Source organism: Culex pipiens, chromosome 1 (assembly GCF_016801865.2).
Source record: "Culex pipiens pallens isolate TS chromosome 1, TS_CPP_V2, whole genome shotgun sequence".
In the NCBI taxonomy this organism is placed as follows: Eukaryota; Metazoa; Arthropoda; class Insecta; order Diptera; family Culicidae; genus Culex; species Culex pipiens.
The window spans coordinates 21,510,904-21,535,595 of NC_068937.1; the positions used below are offsets into that span (position 1 = coordinate 21,510,904).

Sequence of the window (24,692 nt, forward strand, 5' to 3'; positions counted from 1 at the left end):
AGCTATATTGCTGGAAACAATAATATCAGCAATCTAAGCTTCATTTCAGGACCCAATTGCAGTTAAACCTTTCAGATTGAAAAACATATTAAATTTTCCTTCAACATTATCGATTACCCTGCGTATTCCGCGCCACTAAACAGCAAAACTCACTCAAACCATTGTTGTTCGATTCCCTTTCAATTCCATTTCCGGTATCCGGTGTAAAAGGCGGGCCTCCATTAGCGACAGAGGGCCACTTTTGTGTTGTCAGCTGTCAGACAGAGCGAAGCGCCACCACAACAAAGCCGAACAAAAGCATATCAAAGTGATTGATCGCCGATGATGGCTGTATTTCGGGTCCTGAGATGGCATTTGCGGTGACAAATCTGAGGCACTCAAAATTGAGTTGTTTTTCGGTTAAAAAAAGCTAAATTTACTTTATCGTGCACATTTGACAGCAGTGCGCCCAGAGTTGCTTCCCCGCACAATTTCACATTCTTGACAAAAGTAAATAATGCATATTTTTTATTCATTTTTGCCACCTCTCCCCCCAACAGGTCATCAATCACGAACGGTGCGTGCGTGCGTGCAAAACTGATAAGCCACGTGTCCATTTGGCCGGAACACTCTGGAAGCCCTCTGGTTCTGCGTTCAAATAGGGGCCAATAATATTTGCAAATAGTGTGCGCGGAAAAAAACAAACAAACAATCGCAAAACGGGTAAACCACAAGAGTGCGCCACTATCGTTTGCACTGTTATTGTTTTCCGGTCGGATTATGCGAAAATTTACACCCAGCCATTAATTCGCCTACTGTGTTGCGAATTCCGCCGCGCACAAAAGTATTGTGCATTTTGCTCAAAAGTGCGGCGGCGGCGTTGCGGCGGTGACACGAAGTAATCGTTTTCCATTAAAATTGCACGTGTTTTTGTGCGAGTGTGTGTGAGCAAATACCAGGAAGAACCCCCTTTTCAAAACGGAAGAAGAATCGTGTTGTGTGCAAATTGAATAATTAATTTCCCAATAGGGTGCGCGCCGGTCGTCTGTCAGTTTTTTTTTATTCGCCGACGACCTTTCGAAAGGGCCAATGTGACCGTGCCGGGCTCAAAAGGGCGTATGTGTGTTTGTGAATTTCGAAAGGGGTTCAACGGCAGCAAATGGAATTGAATTTCACCAGACTGGCTGCTATCGTAGGATGGGTTGGCGGCGGACATAACCTCAACGACAACTAAAGCGTGGGGGTTTTGGATTCTGGACAGGACAAACGGCGACAAACGGCCTGGTAAGTGAAAATGAAAATTGGAACGAGTCATGTGAAAGTTTTCACCGAAGGGTGGGAAAGGGTTAGCGGCTGTGCGGTTCCGAGCTGGCCATGGGACAGGCTGTCCGGATTTAATTATTGGCGATGGAATTGGGTGCTTAGTACGGGTGTAGAAAGGACCATCATTTGGACATAGATTGGAATTTAAGATGGAATAACGCTGGCTACACTGCCAGATTTGGTCAAACTCGAATTTACTCAAACATTAGCTAAAAAAAACTTTCTTAAATTGACAGCCCTTATGGGATTGAATGAAAAAAACACCCAAAAGAGCGCTGGAAGAAAAAAGGACTAAGCCGAAAATAGAAAAATGGGCGTGGCCCAATGCATTATCGTCTGATTAGAATACATTTGGGAAATATTTGTTTGAAATGCTTGTAAAAGGAATAGAACAATTTTTAGTAAAAGTGAAAATACACAGAAATGTTCACAAAAAGTTGCTCTACTCGTTGGTGTACTTGGTTTTAGTAAATTTCAAGGAACACTCCAGATTATCCAGCATCATTCATACACGACCACTTATTAGGCTTAAAATGGGTATATTTCTCCCATTTCCGAAATTTAAAAAGTTATGTCAGAAAAATAGGTGTGATTTTAAATCAAAATTTAGCGAATTTGTCAACTTTGTTTTATGTACAGTCCAGACTCGATTATCCGAAGCCTCGAATATCCGAAGTTTCGATTATCCGAAGATTTGTGTGGGACTTTGGAGAATCGAATCACGACAAATTTTTTTCGTATTTTTTTTATTTTCTTACTTTAAACATCAAATTCGAGTTCTGCGACCTCATTTTAGTCAAATATAAATGGTTGATTGCCTGTAAAATTAAACAATGGAAATAATGAATATTTCATCATCGCCATTTTGGCCGCCATCTTTGATTTAAACATTCTAAATCAAATTAGAATAGTTTAAGGGTCATACGAAAGGTCAACAATAAAAAATATGACAATGATTTTTTCAATATATTTTTTTTGTAATTATATTTTACAATTGTATACAAGCATTAATCCAAGTGAAAATACACAAAAGAGGTGAATTCATTGCAAAAAAAACTTTTTGCGTGGAATATCACAAAAATTGAAAACAATTTTCACAAAATACCATATTATTTCAGAAATAATCAAATTTTAATGAAAAACAAGATATTTTACTAGTATGGTATTTTGTGAAAATTTATGTTTTTTACAAAAAAAATAGTAGGTAAAAAAAACAAGCAAAATTCCACTTCCCGCTTTCTCCAATACCCATATTGCAAATTATGAAAATTTGATTGTTACGGGAAAAATATAGTAATTTGTTAAAATGTTAGTTTTTTTAAATTAAAATTATTTGTAATGCATATAAAATTTCTCTTCGTTTGCTATCTGTATTGCGAATTTTATTTTTTTTAGTATTTTCGAAAATAAGGTATTTTTAGAAAATTTGAGTATTTATTAGAGTTTTTTTTGAAAATACTGATAATACTGATTTTTGTGAAATTTTGAGTTTTTACAAAAATAACTGTAATGGAGTGAAAATCGTTTGGTATCAATATGGCAAATCAAGAACATTTCAGTTCTTTCGATAAATATGGTATTTTGTGGAAGTTTTATTATTTTATAAAAAAAACTCCGATAAAATGAAAAAAAAAAACATGTGACGTTTCACTTGGTTTGAAACCCATATTGTAAATTATAACAAATGTGTATTTTCGAAAAAAACGAAATTTTGTAAAAAAATTGAGTATTTTACCAAAAAAACTCTGATAAAGTTAAAAATGGGTACACAATTTTGCTTCATCTGTTACTCATTTAGCAAATTATGTAAATTTGAGTATTTTAGAAAAAAATCGGTGCTTTGTGAATATTTGAGTATTTAAAAAAAACTCTTATAAAGTGAAAATGCCTACAAAATTTCGCTTCGTTTGGTACTAGTTTGACAAATTATGTAAATTTTAGTATTTTCGAAAATTACAGTATTTTGTGAAAATTTTAGTATTCTATAAAAAAATAAATAAAAAAAGTGAATTATTTTGAAACTTACATCCAGGTTTTTAAGCGAAGATGGCGTTACGAATGGTGAACGCCAAAATCACGCAGTGGTATCAACAGAAATGTGTTATTTCAAATAAGCGTGTAAGTTATTTTGGAATTCACTTTATGAGTATATTCATTTCAAATAACTCATTTCTGAGTTGTTTTTACTAAAATTTTGCTAAATCCGAACGAACTCAGCAATGCTGTTGTTCGTTTTTTTTGGCTACTCAGGGAATTAATTTTGAATGTTTTTGTTTCACTTATTTCTGGTTAATTTCATCCGTGTTTGGCTAAATTTTACTCGAATGTAGGTAAATTTAGGTTTTTAGAATCTTTTAAAATTAAAGACTTGAGAATTTAATGATCGTGGAATCCGATTTGCTGTAACAAACGTCAACTTGACAGCTGTGCTGCCAGTTCTGTTTTTGTTACAAACCAAAAAGCGAATAATCTCAAAAACCCGTCTATGAGTAGGTCATCCAAGCCGGCCACGCCACACGTTTGCCGAATCAGGGGCCAACCGACCAGGCCTGCTGGGTTTTCAGTGATATGATGTTTGGATGTTTGTTGAAACCCCCCTCCCGGCGGTCTTTTTCTGAGGGTTGGAATTTGAATCTGCAAGAGAGCAGGTATTCCAATCAAAACATTGAATGCAGCTGGATATCGATTTTTCTGGTGTAACAATTCGGTTGATGAGCTCGGGGAATTCCCCGTTTGTTGAAAACGCATTTTTGGCGGAACGAATCGGATCAAAATCAAATTAATGAAATTTCCTTCCTTCGGCAGTGTTGCCAGCGCGTCCGTTCGTTCATCCACAAAACAGATGTCGCTGCGCGCCAAAATGGAGGCCGGCTTCCGGTTCAGCTTCCGTGACAAGCGAGAATTAAATCGGCCATTGTTGGGACTAATGCTTTTTCCCCTCGGACCGTTCCCGTCCCGTCGGGACGGCCTCCTCCCACGAACCATAATCGGCCCGCCAACGCACACAACGCAACAACGAAAAACCCTTTTCAACGATAACTCAGCCTGACGGTAGGCAATTTCATTCCAGACGTGCACCACTTGCCCCACTCATACTCAATTACGGACATTGTACGTCGCGCGTAGCAGGCCGGGACGCGAAATTGGATCGGACGGGTCCCAGTTGGCCATGGTGGTGCGGGATTCACGGGAGATTGGTTCAAGCCCCCGCGGGATGCAGGGGGCTTTGACCTGTTGCGAGGTCGTTGTTTTGGCAGCGCTGCTGTCAAAACAAGAATAGCTTGGTTAGATTTAACTGCGCATTTTTTACTGGGATGACGTTTGACATTCGCGCTGCCTACTTGGACCTGGACAAAAGAGACACAGTGAAGTGACCGCGGTCAACAAAGTAAACGGCCAGCGCCGCTGACACTGAATGATGAATATCGATTGTCTTTTCTGCAAGAAGGTACAAACCACAAATCTAGCGGAACAATGTGAAAGGACCTAAAAGACGAAATGTAAACAAACCTAACTGACGCGAGCAGAGCAGAAAGGACCATTTGTTTACACTTCGTCTTTGGGCCCTTTTACATTGTTTTGCTTGCGCCCCCTTTCTTCTTGGACAGTTGGAGGAAGGGGGACGAAAAGAAACTTTTTGTTTGCTTCCTGTCTCTCTTGTGGCGACTGGGTAAACGAGGGGGTTGATAAATGATTTCCTCCACGTGACACGAACCGGGCTACTTTTGTCTGAGTGTTGTTTGAGAAAAACAGCTGTCAGTTCTTCTTTAAAAGAAGAAAAAAGCTAAATTTTCAACCAAAAAATCTCACCAAACTTCTTTAACCGTGCAAAAACTAGGTCACGCGGTGGCGATGGCCCCTGTGGTAAAACGCCTCACGTCAACTGACGGATGGGTCGAAAATGGAGCCCGACCTACGGGTCGTGGGACGAAAATAGAAACAACAAGCTTCCGGACTGCCGACGCTACCGGTCAGCCGGAAATGAACCCCGAACGGTGTGTTTCACGGCACACCTTTGCCTGGTGTCAAGACGAAATTTAGGTTATGTTTTGGAGCTGTCATTTGACGGCTTCTTTAAAGGTTTTTTATTTATTTATAAAAAAAGCGCGCAAAAACAATTCATTTGCCCGATTTTTATTCCCATCTAACTTTTTCAACACTTTTCCTTGCCTACCTTTCCCTCGTGGGTGAGGCCAACCCGGATGTGGCGCCACCTACTTGGATGGACATCCGGATTCAAGTGCCAACAGCAGAATCCAATTAAAATCAATTCAATAAAACGTTTCGTTTCGTTTGTCCGCAGCAGAAACTTCTCCTGGTGGAACTTTTGAGAGTGACGTTTTGAGCATTCTAAAAATCTGGCAACACTGTCAAACTTTAAAAGCAAGTCTGGCAACACGGTAAAAATTCAAAAGTTACGCCATTTTTGAACGTCACTCCAGAGTGACATTCATGAATTTCAATTTCAAAACTGTTTCAGCCAGACAAAACACCGACCAAGTCTCGAAAGGTTGTAATCAACTTATCACTTGTCCCGTATCCCGTACTCCATCTTTGAGCAAATAGTTGAGCTTTGCTGGGAAAACATATCCCGGGCATCCGGATTAGTTGCCTTTGTACACGTCGTCGTACTTGATTTAATTGTTTTAATTAGTATCATTCAAGCTGGACGTTTTGCCGGGAATTGTTGGCTTTTATTACACGGAAAGAAGTTGCGTCACAGAATTTATCGTTTAAAATTGAACAATTTAAATTTAAATTTAACAAAAACTAGCTGACATCGTTAATTTTTAAATTTTTCTGACATTTAATCAGTTTGAGAATAAAAAACAAGCGAGATTGCAAGCAACCAAAGATTCAGAGTTTTTTTTCTTAGTAATTCGAAAAATTTTAATGATTTTAAATTAGTAATAATTTGAATAATTTTAATAGATTATTTTAATAATCCTAATAATTTGAACATTTTAAATAAGTTTAATTCTTTTAATAATTTTAATAATTTTAATAATTTTAACAATTTAAATAATTTTAATAATTATTATAATTTCAATAATTTTAATAATTTTAATAATTTTAATAATTTTAATAATTTTAATAATTTTAATAATTTTAATAATTTTAATAATTTTAATAATTTTAATAATTTTAATAATTTTAATAATTTTAATAATTTTAATAATTTTAATAATTTTAATAATTTTAATAATTTTAATAATTTTAATAATTTTAATAATTTCAATAATTTTAATAATTTTAATAATTTTAATAATTTTAATAATTTTAATAATTTTAATAATTTTAATAATTTTAATAATTTTAATAATTTTAATAATTTTAATAATTTTAATAATTTTAATAATTTTAATAATTTTAATAATTTTAATAATTTTAATAATTTTAATAATTTTGATAATTTTAATAATTTTAATAATTTTAATAATTTTAATAATTTTAATAATTTTAATAATTTTAATAATTTTAATAATTTTAAAAATTTTAATAATTTTAATAATTTTAATAATTTTAATAATTTTAATGATTTTTAGAATTTTAATAATTTTAAGAATGTTAAGAATTTTAATAATTTTAAGAATGTTAAGAATTTCAAGAATTTTAAGAATTTTAAGAATTTTAAGAATTTTAAGAATTTTAAGAATTTTAAGAATTTTAAGAATTTTAAGAATTTTAAGAATTTTAAGAATTTTAAGAATTTTAAGAATTTTAAGAATTTTAAGAATTTTAAGAATTTTAAGGATTTTAAGAATTTTAAGAATTTTAAGAATTTTAAGAATTTTAAGAATTTTAAGAATTTTAAGAATTTTAAGAATTTTAAGAATTTTAAGAATTTTAAGAATTTTAAGAATTTTAAGAATTTTAAGAATTTTAAGAATTTTAAGAATTTTAAGAATTTTAAGAATTTTAAGAATTTTAAGAATTTTGAGAATTTTAAGAATTTTAAGAATTTTAAGAATTTTAAGAATTTTAAGAATTTTAAGAATTTTAAGAATTTTAAGAATTTTAAGAATTTTAAGAATTTTAAGAATTTTAAGAATTTTAAGAATTTTAAGAATTTTAAGAATTTTAAGAATTTTAAGAATTTTAAGAATTTTAAGAATTTTAAGAATTTTAAGAATTTTAAGAATTTTAAGAATTTTAAGAATTTTAAGAATTTTAAGAATTTTAAGAATTTTAAGAATTTTAAGAATTTTAAGAATTTTAAGAATTTTAAGAATTTTAAGAATTTTAAGAATTTTAAGAATTTTAAGAATTTTAAGAATTTTAAGAATTTTAAGAATTTTAAGAATTTTAAGAATTTTAAGAATTTTAAGAATTTTAAGAATTTTAAGAATTTTAAGAATTTTAAGAATTTTAAGAATTTTAAGAATTTTAAGAATTTTAAGAATTTTAAGAATTTTAAGAATTTTAAGAATTTTAAGAATTTTAAGAATTTTAAGAATTTTAAGAATTTTAAGAATTTTAAGAATTTTAAGAATTTTAAGAATTTTAAGAATTTTAAGAATTTTAAGAATTTTAAAAATTTTAAGAATTTTAAGAATTTTAAGAATTTTAAGAATTTTAAGAATTTTATAAATTTTAAGAATTTTAAGAATTTTAAGAATTTTAAGAATTTTAAGAATTTTAAGAATTTTAAGAATTTTAAGAATTTTAAGAATTTTAAGAATTTTAAGAATTTTAAGAATTTTAAGAATTTTAAGAATTTTAAGAATTTTAAGAATTTTAAGAATTTTAAGAATTTTAAGAATTTTAAGAATTTTAAGAATTTTAAGAATTTTAAGAATTTTAAGAATTTTAAGAATTTTAAAAAATTACGAATTTTAAGAATTTTTAGATTCAATAGTTAGCTAGATTCATCAGTTTTATGAACTATTTTGAAATATTATATTCGAGCACTTTAAAGAAATTATTATAGCTTCAAAAATATAGATAGAAGAAAAGCTTTTTTTGTGAGACAATTTGGTAAGTTTTTTTGGTTTCAATTATTTTAAAGCATTTAAAAAAAGAAACTAATGCATTTGCCAAATCCCTCCGGTCCTACGGTCACGTCACTTGACCAAACACACACAACCACAAGTCACGTCAAGTCAGGTCGTTTCAATTTATACCCCGCACATTTACGGTCAACTAAAGTGCCACTCTGGATGCTCGGACGGCTTCACTTTGTTGACCATCTTCTTGTAGACGGGAATAGGTATTTGTGGGGGGAAATGCTCCTATTTTGGTCACGATTTTTATTTCCGTCACATTTCAAACTAATTCCGAAAGTTTATTCGATAAAAGTTTGATAAAATGCCTTATTTCCCAAATAGGTCGAAAATAGGTCCAAAATAGGTCGAAAATAGATTCCCCCGCTGCCTTCGGCAGTAGTTTGTTTTGTTATGAGTGACTTTCCAAACAGCACGAATCGTATTTTCTTGAGAAAGTGACTCCTCAAGTGTGTGTGGAGAGCATCAAAGCAGGCTGACCTTTCTGGAAGGGGTCGTCGGGGGGAGGTCGATTTGTGTCCGATGTCGGAGTGCAATACTGCCCACGTGGGACCAATTGGTCAATCAAATGTCTTGTCCAGGGGTTGTGGTGCTGGTGGTGGTAATATTTATTGCACTCTCGTCTATGTTTGGGACTACAGGACGGAGCAGGAGCAGGTCCTGGCCACACACTTTTCAATTTACTTTGGTATTCATTAGTTGTGTGTTGGTTTGCTGACTTTATTATGCATTCTGTGGAAAGAGTGATGGGAAAATTTATGACGTTTATTGATGTGTGAAATTTTATTCGATGGAATTTTGTAGGGCCGACATCGACTCGAATTGGCTCGATGTCAAACAACTTTATATTGACAGCTGTTTGTTTACCATGCGAAAGAGTGCACGGTGACACGGAAAGCTCAATTTTTGGGTTAATTCCTATACTTTTTACAAACTGTTTCCAATTATTTTTTACAGTTTCCGATGAAACTATACTGTCAATCAATCTAAAAGATACAATCCAACAAAGTTGCATAAATTTTCCGATAATTGAAAAAAAGGGAAAAGAGAGGTGGCGAAGCGGAAAAAAAATCGATTAAGTCTTTTCAATTAAGATGCAGCTACTTTTATCGAACCGTCAGTTGGAGCCTTTTCAGCTACTTTTCCCCAGCCCTCCCTTCGTTGCAATTTCAGCTTTTCCTGTCGGTCGAAACTGATTTATGCCGTTTGCAGGTTCGTTCTTGTCCAGAGAGGGGGAAAAAATGTCGAGAAAGCTTGAAAAAAAGTCAATTTATTATCCTCTGAGTCGACAAAAGCGCGCTCGCGCGCCAATGTTCTCAGCTCGTGACTTCACTTGCATCGTGATTCACTTTTTTTTTGCGCTGCTAGACTTTTTCATTAAAATTCAACAACTGTGAAATTAGGTTTTTTGCTAGATTTTTTTTTGATTTTTTTGTTTGGCAACACTGTTAACTTTTTGAAATGTTTGTTTTTTTTTTTTAATTTCGAGAAACAGGCAAACCTCCCCTTAATTTCGTGTACTTTCCCTCATTTTTCAACTTTTTTCCACTCCGTTGGACATCAATGATGAATCGAAAGCCGCAGCATGCCATGATTCCCAGTGCAAAAATGAACTAAAGAATTCCCAGGATGGAGAGCAGGAAAAATCGTGTTTCCCTTCGTTGGAGGCCTTTGAGAGGAAGCTTTCATTCAGCAAGTGGACACAATGCCACTAAAATAGTACCACCAAGGCGCACCGAGCCGTGCTGGGAACACTTTTTGCTGTCGGATCATGTCGAGTTAGGTTTCGAATGATTCAATTTATTGTCGAGGAAAGTCCATAATTTCTAGCGAATGATAAAATGTCTGTCGAAATCGGCTTCCGAAGTCGTAATTTAAATAAACTAACGAAAATTACAATATTAGCTTGATTTTTTTGGGAAACTTCTTATTTGAAAGGTCATCGAGCCAATTCGATTTTATGTCGGCTTTACAATCAAATAATCAGCAAATTTTCTTACAGGGTTGTTGTTGTTTTTATAAGTCAAGAGTTTTATTTGAAAAGGTCCTATAAACATGTAAAACACAATAGCTGATAGGACCTTTAAAAAAAAACTCTAGAAGTGTTTTAATTTTCAACTGGGAACCCCAAATAAAACTCATATTTGTATCATTTTTACCCAGAACCTGTCAACACGCACGTTCAAAATCACTCAGTTTCCATCAAAACCGAACTTACTCAGAAATGAGTAAAAGGGGCATCTGTCAGATTTGAGTGAATTTCACTCAGAGTTCAACAAAAACTGAGTGATATTCACCCACACGCAAAATCCAGATAACACAGATCTGTGTAAAATTTGACACAGATTGCCCAAAACCTGGAATACACAGAATCTGTGTAGAAGCCTTGCACACAGAACTGTGTACAGCCGTTTTCTGTCAAATCTGTGTAATTTTGAAACAGCAATCTGGGTAAAAAATTACATTTAATTATTGTTTTGAAATGGGAATTTATTTAAAAAATATTTTTTACGATGCAAAGGAAAAAGAAACATCATGAAAGATTTATTAGTGTAAGTTTGAAACTTACTACATTTCATTAACAATAATTATACACATTGGGCCAAAGAAGATGTCCTCTTGTGAGACCAGATGGAAGGTCGTCGAGCAGATTGCCGCTGCACTTGAAGCACCAGTTCTTTCATTCGGGGGAAGTTCCGAGGAATCCGAGTGGCGGATCAAGCGGAATTGACTAAGGTGTATCTTTCCGAGCAAACCTGAAGTAATGAAAACAAAGTTAGGTTAGAATTGATGACCACATCACCAATTAAACAAAACTTACATTTCTATGCACAGGGACCGATTCCATTTGATTTGCGATGCATCTGTGTTGCCTGTTTGTCTAAAATATCTGGAATAGGAAATCATTTTAAGAAAATTACAATTTCAACAACCAGCAGAAAAAATCTTACCAAGTTCCGTCAATGTTGCAGGAAGACGCCATCTTAACTTTTTTACCCAGATTTGAAAGGGAGGCTGACCGAAAATCTGTGTAACTTTTTACACAGATCTGTGTTATAAAACTACACAGTTTTGACAGCTAGAACATGTTCAACAATCTGTGTAAAATTTTTACACAGATCTGTGTTATCTGGATTTTGCGTGCAGATCTGAGTGAAATTCACTCAACAGATGCCCCCTCTACTCATTTCTGAGTAGGTTCGGTTTTTATGGAAACTGAGTGACTTTGAACGTGCGTGTAAGTTGTATGCAGGAAGTGATTTGTTTACTTTTTTTTTAATTCCGCCCTCAAACGTCAAAACTTACAAATCTTTTTCGGAAGAGTTCTGGATAAAGATCCGGCAGCAAGTTTTTAATAATTTGACGTTTGCTGAGGGCAGTGTTGCGTTCCTCACGCGCTCGTGAGCGCTCACTTTTCGCTCATTCGTGAGGAGGAGCGCTGCGCGAGCTAGCTCACGTTTGCCCGCGCTCACGTTTGCTCCGATTTTTTCAGCTCGCGTTTGCCCCACGCTCGCGCTCGCGCTCATTTTTCGCTCACGGAGCGCTCACTTTGGAAGTATCGCGAATCGTTTTACTTTTTGAGACAGTTTTTTGTTTTTCAATCCTAGTTTGATTTTGTACTTAAGGCGCAGCATGTCAGTGGAAACAAGGGAAGGGTATGAGCGCGTGAACAAAAAGGACTGTAATCCTTAGAAAAACTTACAAAACAATGAAATAATTCAAGAAGATTTATGTTGGGGTAAGTTCGATTCAATGTTATATGCTTGGTTGATTAAAATATAAAACTGGGTAAAATTGTTGAAACAGTTCTCTTTTTACAAAAAGCCTCCAAATTGCTAGTGTTTGAAATAACCCATTTGAATGAAATAATAAAAAATGGCATTGTTATGTTTTAGCACATAAAGGGTGGCCCCTCTTCCGTCAAGTAAATTATATCTAACACTTCCGCTACCAAGCCTCTGAAAATATTCAATTACAGATTCAATAAATGTTTTTTTGAATATGGACATTCTCTAAAATGTTCAGAATATGAGGGATGATTATAACTTTTATAAAGCTCACTGCTGTATTTTTAAAGGTCCAACAAACCAATTTTTTTTTTTGTGTTTTCAAAACCTCCTTGAGTAAAAACTCCGGATTCTAAAAACTTAAAATATACATTTGTCAATTAAATCAATTTTTTGTGCATATCAGTGCATCTCTTCACGTCAATGATTTTTTTACATTTAGAATGAGTTAGCTCTTTGTTAGCACACTCAAGAGTGAATCATTCTGCCCCTTGGCTAATTCTGAATTTAAATAGAACGTACATTTCGGTTCGCCGGTTTGCTTACTTTTGTTTGTTTGACCACTTGTTTGTTTTTGCTGCCTGTGCTGAGATAGTTCTAGAAACTTCGTTTAAAACAGGCAGATGCTTCAACAAGGAAAAACAACTACCTACTTTGGCTCACCAGCTCACGTGAGCGCAAAACGCTCCGGTGAGCGTGAGCGAGCACGAGCTACCTGATAAAAACTCACGCTCCAGCTGGAGCGAGCACGCTTTCCGTGAGCGCTCGCTCATTCGCAACCCTGGCTGAGGGTGTCAAAAAAATTGGTTATTTCACTGCTTGCAAAAACAATATTTATTGAATTCAAGTCAAATTTGAATAAGGCCGTTGCAAATATTTTTCAAATTTTATGTCGCATCCCCCTTTCAAAATTGGTCTGAAAAATCAGGGGACAAAATTTTTTTTTTTCCAAAAACTTCAAAATCACCATAAAAATAGAAGTTCAATCAACTGAAAACAATCTAAAATGCATTTTTCTGCATTGATAATCATGTTTAGCATGTTTGGGCTTGTTTAAACATGTTTTGAATTTTTATGAAATTCCAATGTACAGCACCGCCAAAATTTTATTTTCCGCAAAAACTAAAATTTTCTTCAATACTCAGATATTTTGGAAACTCATGATGGCAAAACAACTGGACAGGTGTATAATGCATTTTAAAACACTTTTTTCATGAAAATGTTGAAACCATGGCTCGTAATTTCAATTTTCATACTTTTTTTTATTTATTTTTTTTTATCGAAAAAAAATCTTATCATAAGTGCACTGCGATGTGAATTAATTTTTATGTAAATGTTTTTATTTTCCATCAAACAAACAAATAAATTTGTGTTTGATCAACATACCAAAACAATACGAACACTATCAGGGTGAGTGTTGGTATTTGTGATAGTCTTACCAACACAAGTAAAGTGATGATGATTAATGATTTCAATGATTACTATGAAGAAGAAGCAAAATAAGAAGAAGCCCAAATCGGATTTGAAGGCATTTCACCTTAAGTAAGTTCGATTAAATTTTGAAAATTGTTAAAACTCTAAGTGTAATGGTCAATAAATGATTACTTAAAAAAAATGCAAATACTCTTGAATTGGAATCGTAGTCATATTTCGGGCATTACTGGTCAAAAATCTAACTTGTAAGTGCGTAGATTATGCAACAAATTTTCAATGTTCTCGTTATTTTCAAAAATTCGGGCCCAACTAAATTATTGCCCATAAATTATCCGCTTCAAAAACAGCTTCAAATTGCACTTGAAGTTTCTCTCCTCTTACCAGGCAATAAAAAAGCCTTTAAAATTTTGAGAAATGCCAACGCAAAGAGAAAACCCGAAAAAAGGTCACCCGAAAAAGGGCAAAAAGGGACGCAATCGTGGCGTCAAAACCCATCTGGAAGTTGCATTTCCACCGGCTGGGAAGAAGGGAAAGTGGTCGATAATTGTGAAACTCTTGAAGTTTTATTGCAGTTTGACATGTTTGGGCGCTTGCTCAATTATCGAAGCACGCTGTGAAAGGGAAATTTGAAGGACGGTTGAGCTGAAAAAAAGAAGATTGGAAATGTTGTCACCCAGCGTGATGTTTGAGTGGGGTTTCTCAAATTCTCTTTTGAAAGGTTTTTTTAAGGGGATTACGTCTAATGTACAAAATTCCAACAGCACTGCATTGTTGTCAATTGGTAACTGAATGTTTACATTCGGTTCAAAACAATCTAGAAGTCCAGACAACTCACAGATTGGCTTGACTTGTTGTGCAAATTTTCAGATGCTTTCCAAAACAAAGCAAGTTGACAGCTGAAATCAGTCGCTACAGTGCGGATTCGCTTATTCGAACAATCCGTTGCTTGAAATCTAGATTAAATTTTCAAAACAACCTATCCCTCATGGGTTTCCTATGCAGATAGGGCCTTTTGAAAATTTAATCGAGAAATGTTCGTCAAAGAAACGCCTGTCAAACTGATGTTTACATTTCAACCCCATTGTTCGAACCAATTCCGAGCTGGTGATTTGTGCGTTTGACAGCTGTCAGTTGTTCCAATACGCGAATCCGGAAGCCGTTCAATGTAACTTCAAAAGTAAACAAAATTTTTGAGCAAATGCCAGAATTAAACATTAAACAATCCACTCTTCTAGCCATATCGAGTTTCTTAAACCAGAGCTTTGAAATTGCTTTTAGGAGTGTTTATTTAGCGTTAGTCTCACTATCAGAATATCATTAAATTGCAAATTGCTCTACTCGGATACTCGCTTACACTGTTAAAAATTGATGTTTTTTGACAGTTGAGCTCCTTATCAAATTGAAATTTGTATCATATACAAGATTCCTAAATGTTTATGTATTTTTAACTGTCCTTTACTAAGATTACTAATTTATCTCCGGCCATTCCAGGAAAACTTTTCGGCATAAATTTTACCCCTTTACCCCTCTCACACGTCTCAAACCCTCTTCCCCCTGGAAATTTCCAGCAGCAGAACATCTCCCACCGCCGCCTCTCCCCGGTGGCCATAAAATATTAAACTAAAACTTGCCCCCAAATTGCTAAATTGCCCAGGCTTAACTCGCCATCTCTCACACCGCTCGGGCATAGCCTGCTACGACCATCGACCGCTTGCCGCCGCCGCCATCATTACTAATTAAGGGGAACCGAGGGCTTCAAACTGTTCACTCTCCTTAAACAACGATAACTACAAAAGCCTTTTCACTCAATTTTATCCCCGTCCCCTCTTTGGATGGCAACACTGCCGTCAAATTCGACGGCGGGGGACGCCATAATTTATAGCTTGAAAAACGGAGTCTCAAATTTAAGGTGGTAATTTATTTCGAGGCGTTTTGGAGGCTCTCACTGGTAACTGGAGACTCGTTAGAGACTTGCGCTAATTGAGTGTGTACACTGGCAACCGCGGCAGTAATCCACTTCACTTTGTCGTCGGCCTTCTTTGTTTTGCATGAAAAAATAAAAAAATAAAAACTCGAAATTTTTAAGGTTTATTTTAAAATTCTAAAAATTCCAGACTTTCAAATTCTGAGGCTTTAAAATTTGTTAATTATAAAATTATAAAATTTCCAAAATTTTATTTCTGAAATTTGAAATGCTCAAATTCTAAAATTTCAAAATTGGAGAATTTAAAATTCTGAAAACCTTAAATTCTACATATCTTAATATTTCTAAAATTTCCTGAAATTCCTAAAATTCCTAATATTCCTAAAATTTCTAAAATTTCCTTGAATTCCTAAAATTGCTAACATTCTTAAAATTCCTAACATTCCTAAAATTCCTTGAATTCCTAAAATTCCTAAAATTCCTAATATTCCTAAAATTCCTAAAATTTCAAAATTCCTAAAATTGCTAACATTTTTAAAATTCCTAACATTCCTAAAATTCCTAAAATTCCTAAAATTCCTAAAATTCCTAAAATTCCTAAAATTCCTAAAATTCCTAAAATTCCTAAAATTCCTAAAATTCCTAAAATTCCTAAAATTCCTAAAATTCCTAAAATTCCTAAAATTTCTAAAATTCCTAAAATTCCTAAAATTCCTAAAATTCCTAAAATTCCTAAAATTCCTAAAATTCCTAAAATTCCTAAAATTCCTAAAATTTCTAAATTCCTTAAATTCCTAAAATTCCTAAAATTCCTAAAATTTTTAAAATTCCTAAAATTCCTAAATTTCCTAAATTTCGAAAAATTTCCTAAATTTCATGAATTTCCTAAATTTCCTAAATTTGCAAAATTTCCTAAATTTCCTAAATTTTCTTAATTTTCTTAATGTCCTAAATTTCCTTAATTTTAAAATTTTTCTGAATTTCCTAAATTTTCTAAATTTCTTAAATTTCCTAAATTTTCTTAATTTCCTAAATTTTAAAAATTTCCTGAATTTTAAAAGAATTCCTGACATTACAAAAATTACAAAAATTACAAAAATTACAAAAATTACAAAAATCACAAAAATTACAAAAATTACAAAAATTACAAAAATTACAAAAATTACAAAAATTACAAAAATTACAAAAATTACAAAAATTACAAAAATTACAAAAATTACAAAAATTACAAAAATTACAAAAATTACAAAAATTACAAAAATTACAAAAATTACAAAAATTACAAAAATTACAAAAAATACAAAAAATACAAAAATTACAAAAATTACAAAAATTACAAAAATTACAAAAAATACAAAAAATACAAAAATTACAAAAATTACAAAAATTACAAAAATTACAAAAATTACAAAAATTACAAAAATTACAAAAATTACAAAAATTACAAAAATTACAAAAATTACAAAAATTACAAAAATTACAAAAATTACAAAAATTACAAAAATTACAAAAATTACAAAAATTACAAAAATTACAAAAATTACAAAAATTACAAAAAATTACAAAAATTACAAAAATTACAAAAATTACAAAAATTACAAAAATTAAAAAAAAAACAAAAATTACACAAAAATTACAAAAATTAAAAACTACAAAAATTACAAAAATTACAAAAATTACAAAAATTACTAAAATTACAAAAATTACAAAAATTACAAAAATTACAAAAATTACAAAAATTACAAAAATTACAAAAATTACAAAAATTACAAAAATTACAAAAATTACAAAAATTACAAAAATTACAAAAATTACAAAAATGACAAAAATTACAAAAATTACAAAAATTACAAAAATTACAAAAATGACAAAAATTACAAAAATTACAAAAATTACAAAAATTACAAAAATTACAAAAATTACAAAAATTACAAAAATTACAAAAATTACAAAAATTACAAAAATTACAAAAATTACAAAAATTACAAAAATTACAAAAATTACAAAAATTACAAAAATTACAAAAATTACAAAAATTACAAAAATTACAAAAAATTACAAAAATTACAAAAATTACAAAAATTACAAAAATTACAAAAATTACAAAAATTAAAAAAAAAACAAAAATTACACAAAAATTACAAAAATTAAAAACTACAAAAATTACAAAAATTACAAAAATTACAAAAATTACTAAAATTACAAAAATTACAAAAATTACAAAAATTACAAAAATTACAAAAATTACAAAAATTACAAAAATTACAAAAATTACAAAAATTACAAAAATTACAAAAATTACAAAAATTACAAAAATTACAAAAATTACAAAAATTACAAAAATTACAAAAATTACAAAAATTACAAAAATTACAAAAATTACAGTCGACTCTCTGGCTGTCGATCTTCTCGATATCAATATTGCTCCATCTATCGATGAATTCTTCAGTCCCTTCAAACTGCATACTTCGATTGGCTTTATTCCTCGATATTTTCTCTTGCTTGAAGGATCTCTTCCTCGACGGTCCGTTGGATTCTATTTGCTCTAAAAATCTCTTCCGGTTGTCAATAATTTCATTTTCTCATGGCTTGAATAGACATTTTTCTTGGCGAAACGAAGCTTTGAAGGGTGTTTGACATTAGTTTGTTTTTGTTTGCTGGACGTTGCCATGATTCTCTCCCATAGCTGAGTACCAAGAAAAACATATTTTCAATCGAGTCTTCATTTTGCATAGTTCTGTAAACTGATGATTCTCTTCCTCGACGGTCCCTTGGATATTGACAACCAGAGAGTCGACTGTACAAAAATTACAAAAATTACAAAAATTACAAAAATTACAAAAAATACAAAAATTACAAAAATTACAAAAATTACTAAAATTACAAAAATTACAAAAATTACAAAAATTACAAAAATTACAAAAATTACAAAAATTACAAAAATTACAAAAATTACAAAAATTACAAAAATTACAAAAATTACAAAAATTACAAAAATTACAAAAAATACAAAAATTACAAAAATTACAAAAATTACAAAAATTACAAAAATTACAAAAATTACAAAAATTACAAAAATTACAAAAATTACAAAAATTACAAAAATTACAAAAATTACAAAAATTACAAAAATTACAAAAATTACAAAAATTACAAAAATTACAAAAATTACAAAAATTACAAAAATTACAAAAATTACAAAAATTACAAAAAATTACAAAAATTACAAAAATTACAAAAATTACAAAAATTACAAAAATTACAAAAATTAAAAAAAAAACAAAAATTACACAAAAATTACAAAAATTAAAAACTACAAAAATTACAAAAATTACAAAAATTACAAAAATCACAAAAATTACAAAAATTACAAAAATTACAAAAATTACAAAAATTACAAAAATTACAAAAATTACAAAAATTACAAAAATTACAAAAATTACAAAAATTACAAAAATTACAAAAATTACAAAAATTACAAAAATTACAAAAATTACAAAAATTACAAAAATTACAAAAATTACAAAAATTACAAAAATTATAAAAATTACAAAAATTACAAAAATTACAAAAATTACAAAAATTACAAAAATTACAAAAATTACAAAAATTACAAAAATAAGGCTTCCTTTTCAAAAATTTACAAACACATTCAAAGCAGGTATGTTTACATGGCAGCTGGGGGTTTGTTTGCATCAGATTTGCTATCTCTTTCTAGAAAAACGTTTTTGACAAGGGACTTCTAGCTGTTTTTTTCTGACTGACCGCCCGATATGTCAGCCAACATACTTCGCAGGGCTGTGACAGCTCGAGCTCGATCATTGTTTACATCAGGACACTTTGACGAGGTGTCCGTCATTTTTGGGTTAAATTATATTTTTTCTCTGGGCCTAGAAAGCATTTTTCACTGTGACAGCTCTTTGTTTACATTTCTAAACTCTAATGAGGTTGAACTCAAATTCATGTTAAATCATTGGACTGTTGAAAAACTTTGTTTTTTTGGTGTTTATTATCAACAAAATCTGAAAAACAAATTTCAAAATATTTTCATCTTATTTACTTCAGTAACTCAAGCACAAAAAACACCGGCAAAACGATGGCAATTCCCACGAATCCGTACCACTGGAACATGAAGTAAAGCAGCACCAAGCACACCGAAATCAGCGTCCATTCTTTCACTTTGCTCGCGAGATCCGGTTCCGGCTGGAAGCGTACGATTTCAACGCGGCTCTTGAGCTGATTCACGACCTGCTGGGACAGCCCGGAAGTTTGGCACAAGTCCAGCTGCTCCAGGGATTTGCAGTGAAGGTTAATGTGGTGCAGAGAGGTGTCGGAAATTGGACATTTGCGGATGGTTAGTTTTGTTAGCTTTGGCAGTCGTTGGCAAAATTTGTGCACGACTCGATCGTTCAGGAACTTTACAAACTGTGCGTCGAGTTGTTCTAGTTTTGGCAGATAGCTTAACAGTTTAATGAGAGCAGCTTCCGGGATGTCCATGAACGTCAGTTCCAAGTACTTCAGATTACTAGCGTCGAGTTCGGCGGGGTCGTTCCAATTCGGCGTCCAAACTTTGTGCAGTTTCAATCGCTGAAGATTTGGCAACCGCTTCAGGGCACCCAAAAGGTCTGTCCACCGGCCAAACTTGCATTGGTCCAAGGTAACGCTCGTAATTTGGGGATTGTTCGTGAAAAACTGGCACATATCGCCAAGGGGTATCGTGAAGGAGTTCAGCCGAAACTCCAGAAGTGCCGGACAGTGGAACGTGCCCAGTTTGGTGATCTTTTGAGTGCCCTTGAAGTGCAACGGTCCCTCCATGGAGACGGCCTGCAGCTGCGGGATGGCGTCCAGAAATGACGGTACAAGTGCGGTTGATTCCCACTCGAACCGCACCGAGAGGCGCCGCAGGTTGGGCAGCAGGGTGGCAATTTCGTTGAAGGTCTGAGGGGTTGGGAGGAGTTGTTTAGTATGTGGAACTTCAAAGACCCACTGAAAAAAGTATGGTGGAGGTTCTTTTAACTCAAAATGCGCACTTTTCTAATCAGAGTGTTGCGAAAACATTAAGCTGTCACTTTTAACACTCTCTTCCAGAGTTACTCTAAATTTGTAGAAACTTAACATACTCAGAATAGAGTTACTGAGACTAATTTCAAATTTGGGTAATTTAGCATTTTTGAAATTCTGAATTTAAAATATTTTAAGAATTTGAAAAATTTGAAAAATTTTAAGAATTTTAAGAATTTTAAGAATTTTATGAATTTTATGAATTTTATGAATTTTATGAATTTTATGAATTTTAAGAATTTTAAGAATTTTAAGGATTTTAAGAATTTTAAGAATTTTAAGAATTTTAAGAATTTTAAGAATTTTAAGAATTTTAAGAATTTTAAGAATTTTAAGAATTTTAAGAATTTTAAGAATTTTAAGAATTTTAAGAATTTTAAGAATTTTAAGAATTTTAAGAATTTTAAGAATTTTAAGAATTTTAAGAATTTTAAGAATTTTAAAAATTTTAAGAATTTTAAGAATTTTACAAATTTCAAAAAAATTTAAGAATTTTAAGAATTTTAAGAATTTTAAGAATTTTAAGAATTTTAAGAATTTTAAGAATTTTAAGAATTTTAAGAATTTTAAGAATTTTAAGAATTTTAAGAATTTTAAGAATTATAAGAATTTTATGAATTTTAAATTCTTGAATATTAGAATTTTAGAATTTTAGTATTTTAGAATTTTAAAATATTTATCTTTTTGCACTTTGTTTTCGTTGTTACACTCTGACAAGAAATAACTTATTTTAGGATAAACACGATCTGCTCCATATTTTTTTCGGTGGGGATATTTGTGTCTTAGATGATAAGCGCAAATTTTCTTACCAAATCCGTCGCCGAAAGCTCGGAAATGTCCAACTCCTCCAGCGCCGGCTGCAGCTTGCAGAATCCCAAGATTGGCGCTACGCCCCGGCCCCACGAGTAGGCGGCGCGTTTCAATCGCAGCCGTCTCATCGTCGGCAGGGCTTCCATGAGGGGCGCATCGAACGGAGCTCGCAGCTCTTCCAGCGTGCCCTCGGTGTCCTGCACGGCCCGGATGAGTGTTTCGGGTGACGGTTTGGACGACGATTCGACCGCCGAGTTGAAAGCCAACTTTTTCAGCGGCGACCGCAGCTTGCAAAACAGGTTCAGCAGCTCGGGATCCGCCACGTTGACCAGCGTCAGCTCTTCGAGCTGTTCCAGCTGGAAGTCGACGACGGTACTTGCGAAAATAGGCGGATGCTTAACACCGTCGAGTACGAGCCGCTTCAAGTTCGGCGTCCGACGCAGCATGTCCAGTAGCGTCGAAATCGGCACGAAACAACGCTCGACACTCAACCCGGTCAAGTTCCGACCGATCTCGGGCCACCACGGCTCAACGGTGCTGATCTTGCATGCGTAGAACTTGGCGCCGCGGGCCGCGGGTGGAACACACTTTGGTCGGAACTTCGCGTCAATGTTGGTCCCGTTGGGGAATCTCAGCGTGACTCGCTCCATCAGCGCAGGATCACCGTCTACTAATCGTTTCCAGTTGGCGCAGGTCAACCGGACGCGGCGGAGTTGCACCACGGTCAGGTACTGGAACACGCGGCACCACAGCTTGGCCGGAAGAAGGTTCGCGGCGGGGTCGAGCACTACGGACGCGGTCATGGCTGAGCTGGACGAAGGTCGGGACTGGACTGGTGGCGATTGAATTGAAGTTGGAATTTGAGCTGGTTGGTTGAACGTTCTGGGCAATTTTGATTACCTTTGCAGTCTACAATAACTGTGTTCAAAATCAAGTCTGAATTGTGTGCCATGCGATCTTGTGCTGAGACAGCTGATTGTTCAGCAATAATACATGAAGGAAGAAACTGTTTTGTTGATACTTTGCTGAAGAATCAGCCGAGAAGCAAGTTTGTTGTACCACATAGCTTTTCACGTAACTTGATCGGAAATATTTTTTTGAGTGTCATACATCATGACTCGCAAGCTGTCAAATATTCGTACAAGAATTTTGACAGCTGGAACAAGGTCAAGGTGATTTGTTTTCATTTTTTCGAAGCAAACTTCAAAATACGTTGCCAGATCTTTACCGGAAAACATGCAGTGACAGGTTCAAGAATTCGTGAATATTATTCATGTATTCGTGCAAAACAACAAAAATGACACAAACAATAAAATTGCAAAAATTACAAAAATTACAAAAATTACAAAAATTACAAAAATTACAAAAATTACAAAAATTACAAAAATTACAAAAATTACAAAAATTACAAAAATTACAAAAATTACAAAAATTACAAAAAATACAAAAATTACAAAAATTACAAAAATTACAAAAATAACAAAAATTACAAAAATTACAAAAATTACAAAAATTACAAAAATTACAAAAATTACAAAAATTACAAAAATTACAAAAATTACAAAAATTACAAAAATTACAAAAATTACAAAAATTACAAAAATTACAAAAATTACAAAAATTACAAAAATTACAAAAATTACAAAAATTACAAAAATTACAAAAATTACAAAAATTACAAAAATTACAAAAATTACAAAAATTACAAAAATTACAAAAATTACAAAAATTACAAAAATTACAAAAATTACAAAAATTACAAAAATTACAAAAATTACAAAAATTACAAAAATTACAAAAATTACAAAAATTACAAAATTACAAAAATTACAAAAATTACAAAAATTACAAAAATTACAAAAATTACAAAAATTACAAAAATTACAAAAATTACAAAAATTACAAAAATTACAAAAATTACAAAAATTACAAAAATTACAAAAATTACAAAAATTACAAAAATTACAAAAATTACAAAAATTACAAAAATTACAAAAATTACAAAAATTACAAAAATTACAAAAATTACAAAAATTACAAAAATTACAAAAATGACAAAAATTACAAAAATTACAAAAATTACAAAAATGACAAAAATTACAAAAATTACAAAAATTACAAAAATTACAAAAATTACAAAAATTACAAAATTTACAAAAATTACAAAAATTACAAAAATTACAAAAATTACAAAAATTACAAAAATTACAAAAATTACAAAAATTACAAAAATTACAAAAATTACAAAAATTACAAAAATTACAAAAATTACAAAAATTACAAAAATTACAAAAATTACAAAAATTACAAAAATTACAAAAATTACAAAAATTACAAAAATTACAAAAATTACAAAAATTACAAAAATTACAAAAAATTACAAAAATTACAAAAATTACAAAAATTACAAAAATTACAAAAATTACAAAAATTACAAAAATTACAAAAATTACAAAAATTACAAAAATTACAAAAATTACAAAAATTACAAAAATTACAAAAATTACAAAAATTTCAAAAATTACAAAAATTACAAAAGTTACAAAAATTACAAAAATTACAAAAATTACAAAAATTACAAATTACAAAAATTACAAAAATTACAAAAATTACAAAAATTACAAAAATTACAAAAATGACAAAAATTACAAAAATTACAAAAATGACAAAAATTACAAAAATTACAAAAATTACAAAAATTACAAAAATTACAAAAATTACAAAAATTACAAAAATTACAAAAATTACAAAAATTACAAAAATTACAAAAATTACAAAAATTACAAAAATTACAAAAATTACAAAAATTACAAAAATTACAAAAAATTACAAAAATTACAAAAATTACAAAAATTACAAAAATTACAAAAATTACAAAAATTACAAAAATTAAAAAAAAAACAAAAATTACACAAAAATTACAAAAATTAAAAACTACAAAAATTACAAAAATTACAAAAATTACAAAAATTACAAAAATTACAAAAATTACAAAAAATTACAAAAATTACAAAAATTACAAAAATTACAAAAATTACAAAAATTACAAAAATTACAAAAATTACAAAAATTACAAAAATTACAAAAATTACAAAAATTACAAAAATTACAAAAATTACAAAAATTACAAAAAATACAAAAAATTACAAAAATTACAAAAATTACAAAAATTACAAAAATTACAAAAATTACAAAAATTACAAAAGTTACAAAAATTACAAAAATTACAAAAATTACAAAAATTACAAAAATTACAAAAATTACAAAAATTACAAAAATTACAAAAATTAAAAAAATTACAAAAATTACAAAAATTACAAAAATTACAAAAATTACAAAAATTACAAAAATTACAAAAATTACAAAAAT

At 31.2% G+C, this 24,692-nt stretch overlaps 2 protein-coding genes across 3 annotated transcripts in view; one reads left to right on the forward strand and one right to left on the reverse strand.

The window, feature by feature from the left end:
* Window positions 1-24,692, forward strand: part of LOC120420223 (uncharacterized) — a 204,988-nt gene that overhangs the window by 10,057 nt on the left and 170,239 nt on the right. For both annotated transcript variants that reach the window (XM_039583211.2, XM_039583212.2), the window contains exon 2: window positions 540-1,263. The gene's annotated coding sequence lies outside the window, so the exon portion shown is untranslated. The remainder of the gene's footprint in view (window positions 1-539; window positions 1,264-24,692) is intronic.
* Window positions 18,868-22,306, reverse strand: LOC120420224 (uncharacterized). Its single transcript, XM_039583213.2, has 2 exons — window positions 21,323-22,306; window positions 18,868-20,390 (listed from the first exon to the last, which is right to left on the reverse strand). Exons 1-2 carry the CDS (start codon window positions 22,124-22,126, stop codon window positions 19,509-19,511), a joined length of 1,686 nt encoding a protein of 561 aa, XP_039439147.1. The 5' UTR covers window positions 22,127-22,306; the 3' UTR covers window positions 18,868-19,508.

Bases quoted from the DNA above. Each gene is read 5' to 3' on its own strand.
- LOC120420224 (XM_039583213.2), bottom strand. From the start codon at position 22,126: ATGACCGCGTCCGTAGTGCTCGACCCCGCCGCGAACCTTCTTCCGGCC. The intron at 20,391-21,322 runs GTAAGAAAATTT...CCAACCCCTCAG, and splicing joins AGCTTTCGGCGACGGATTTG to ACCTTCAACGAAATTGCCAC.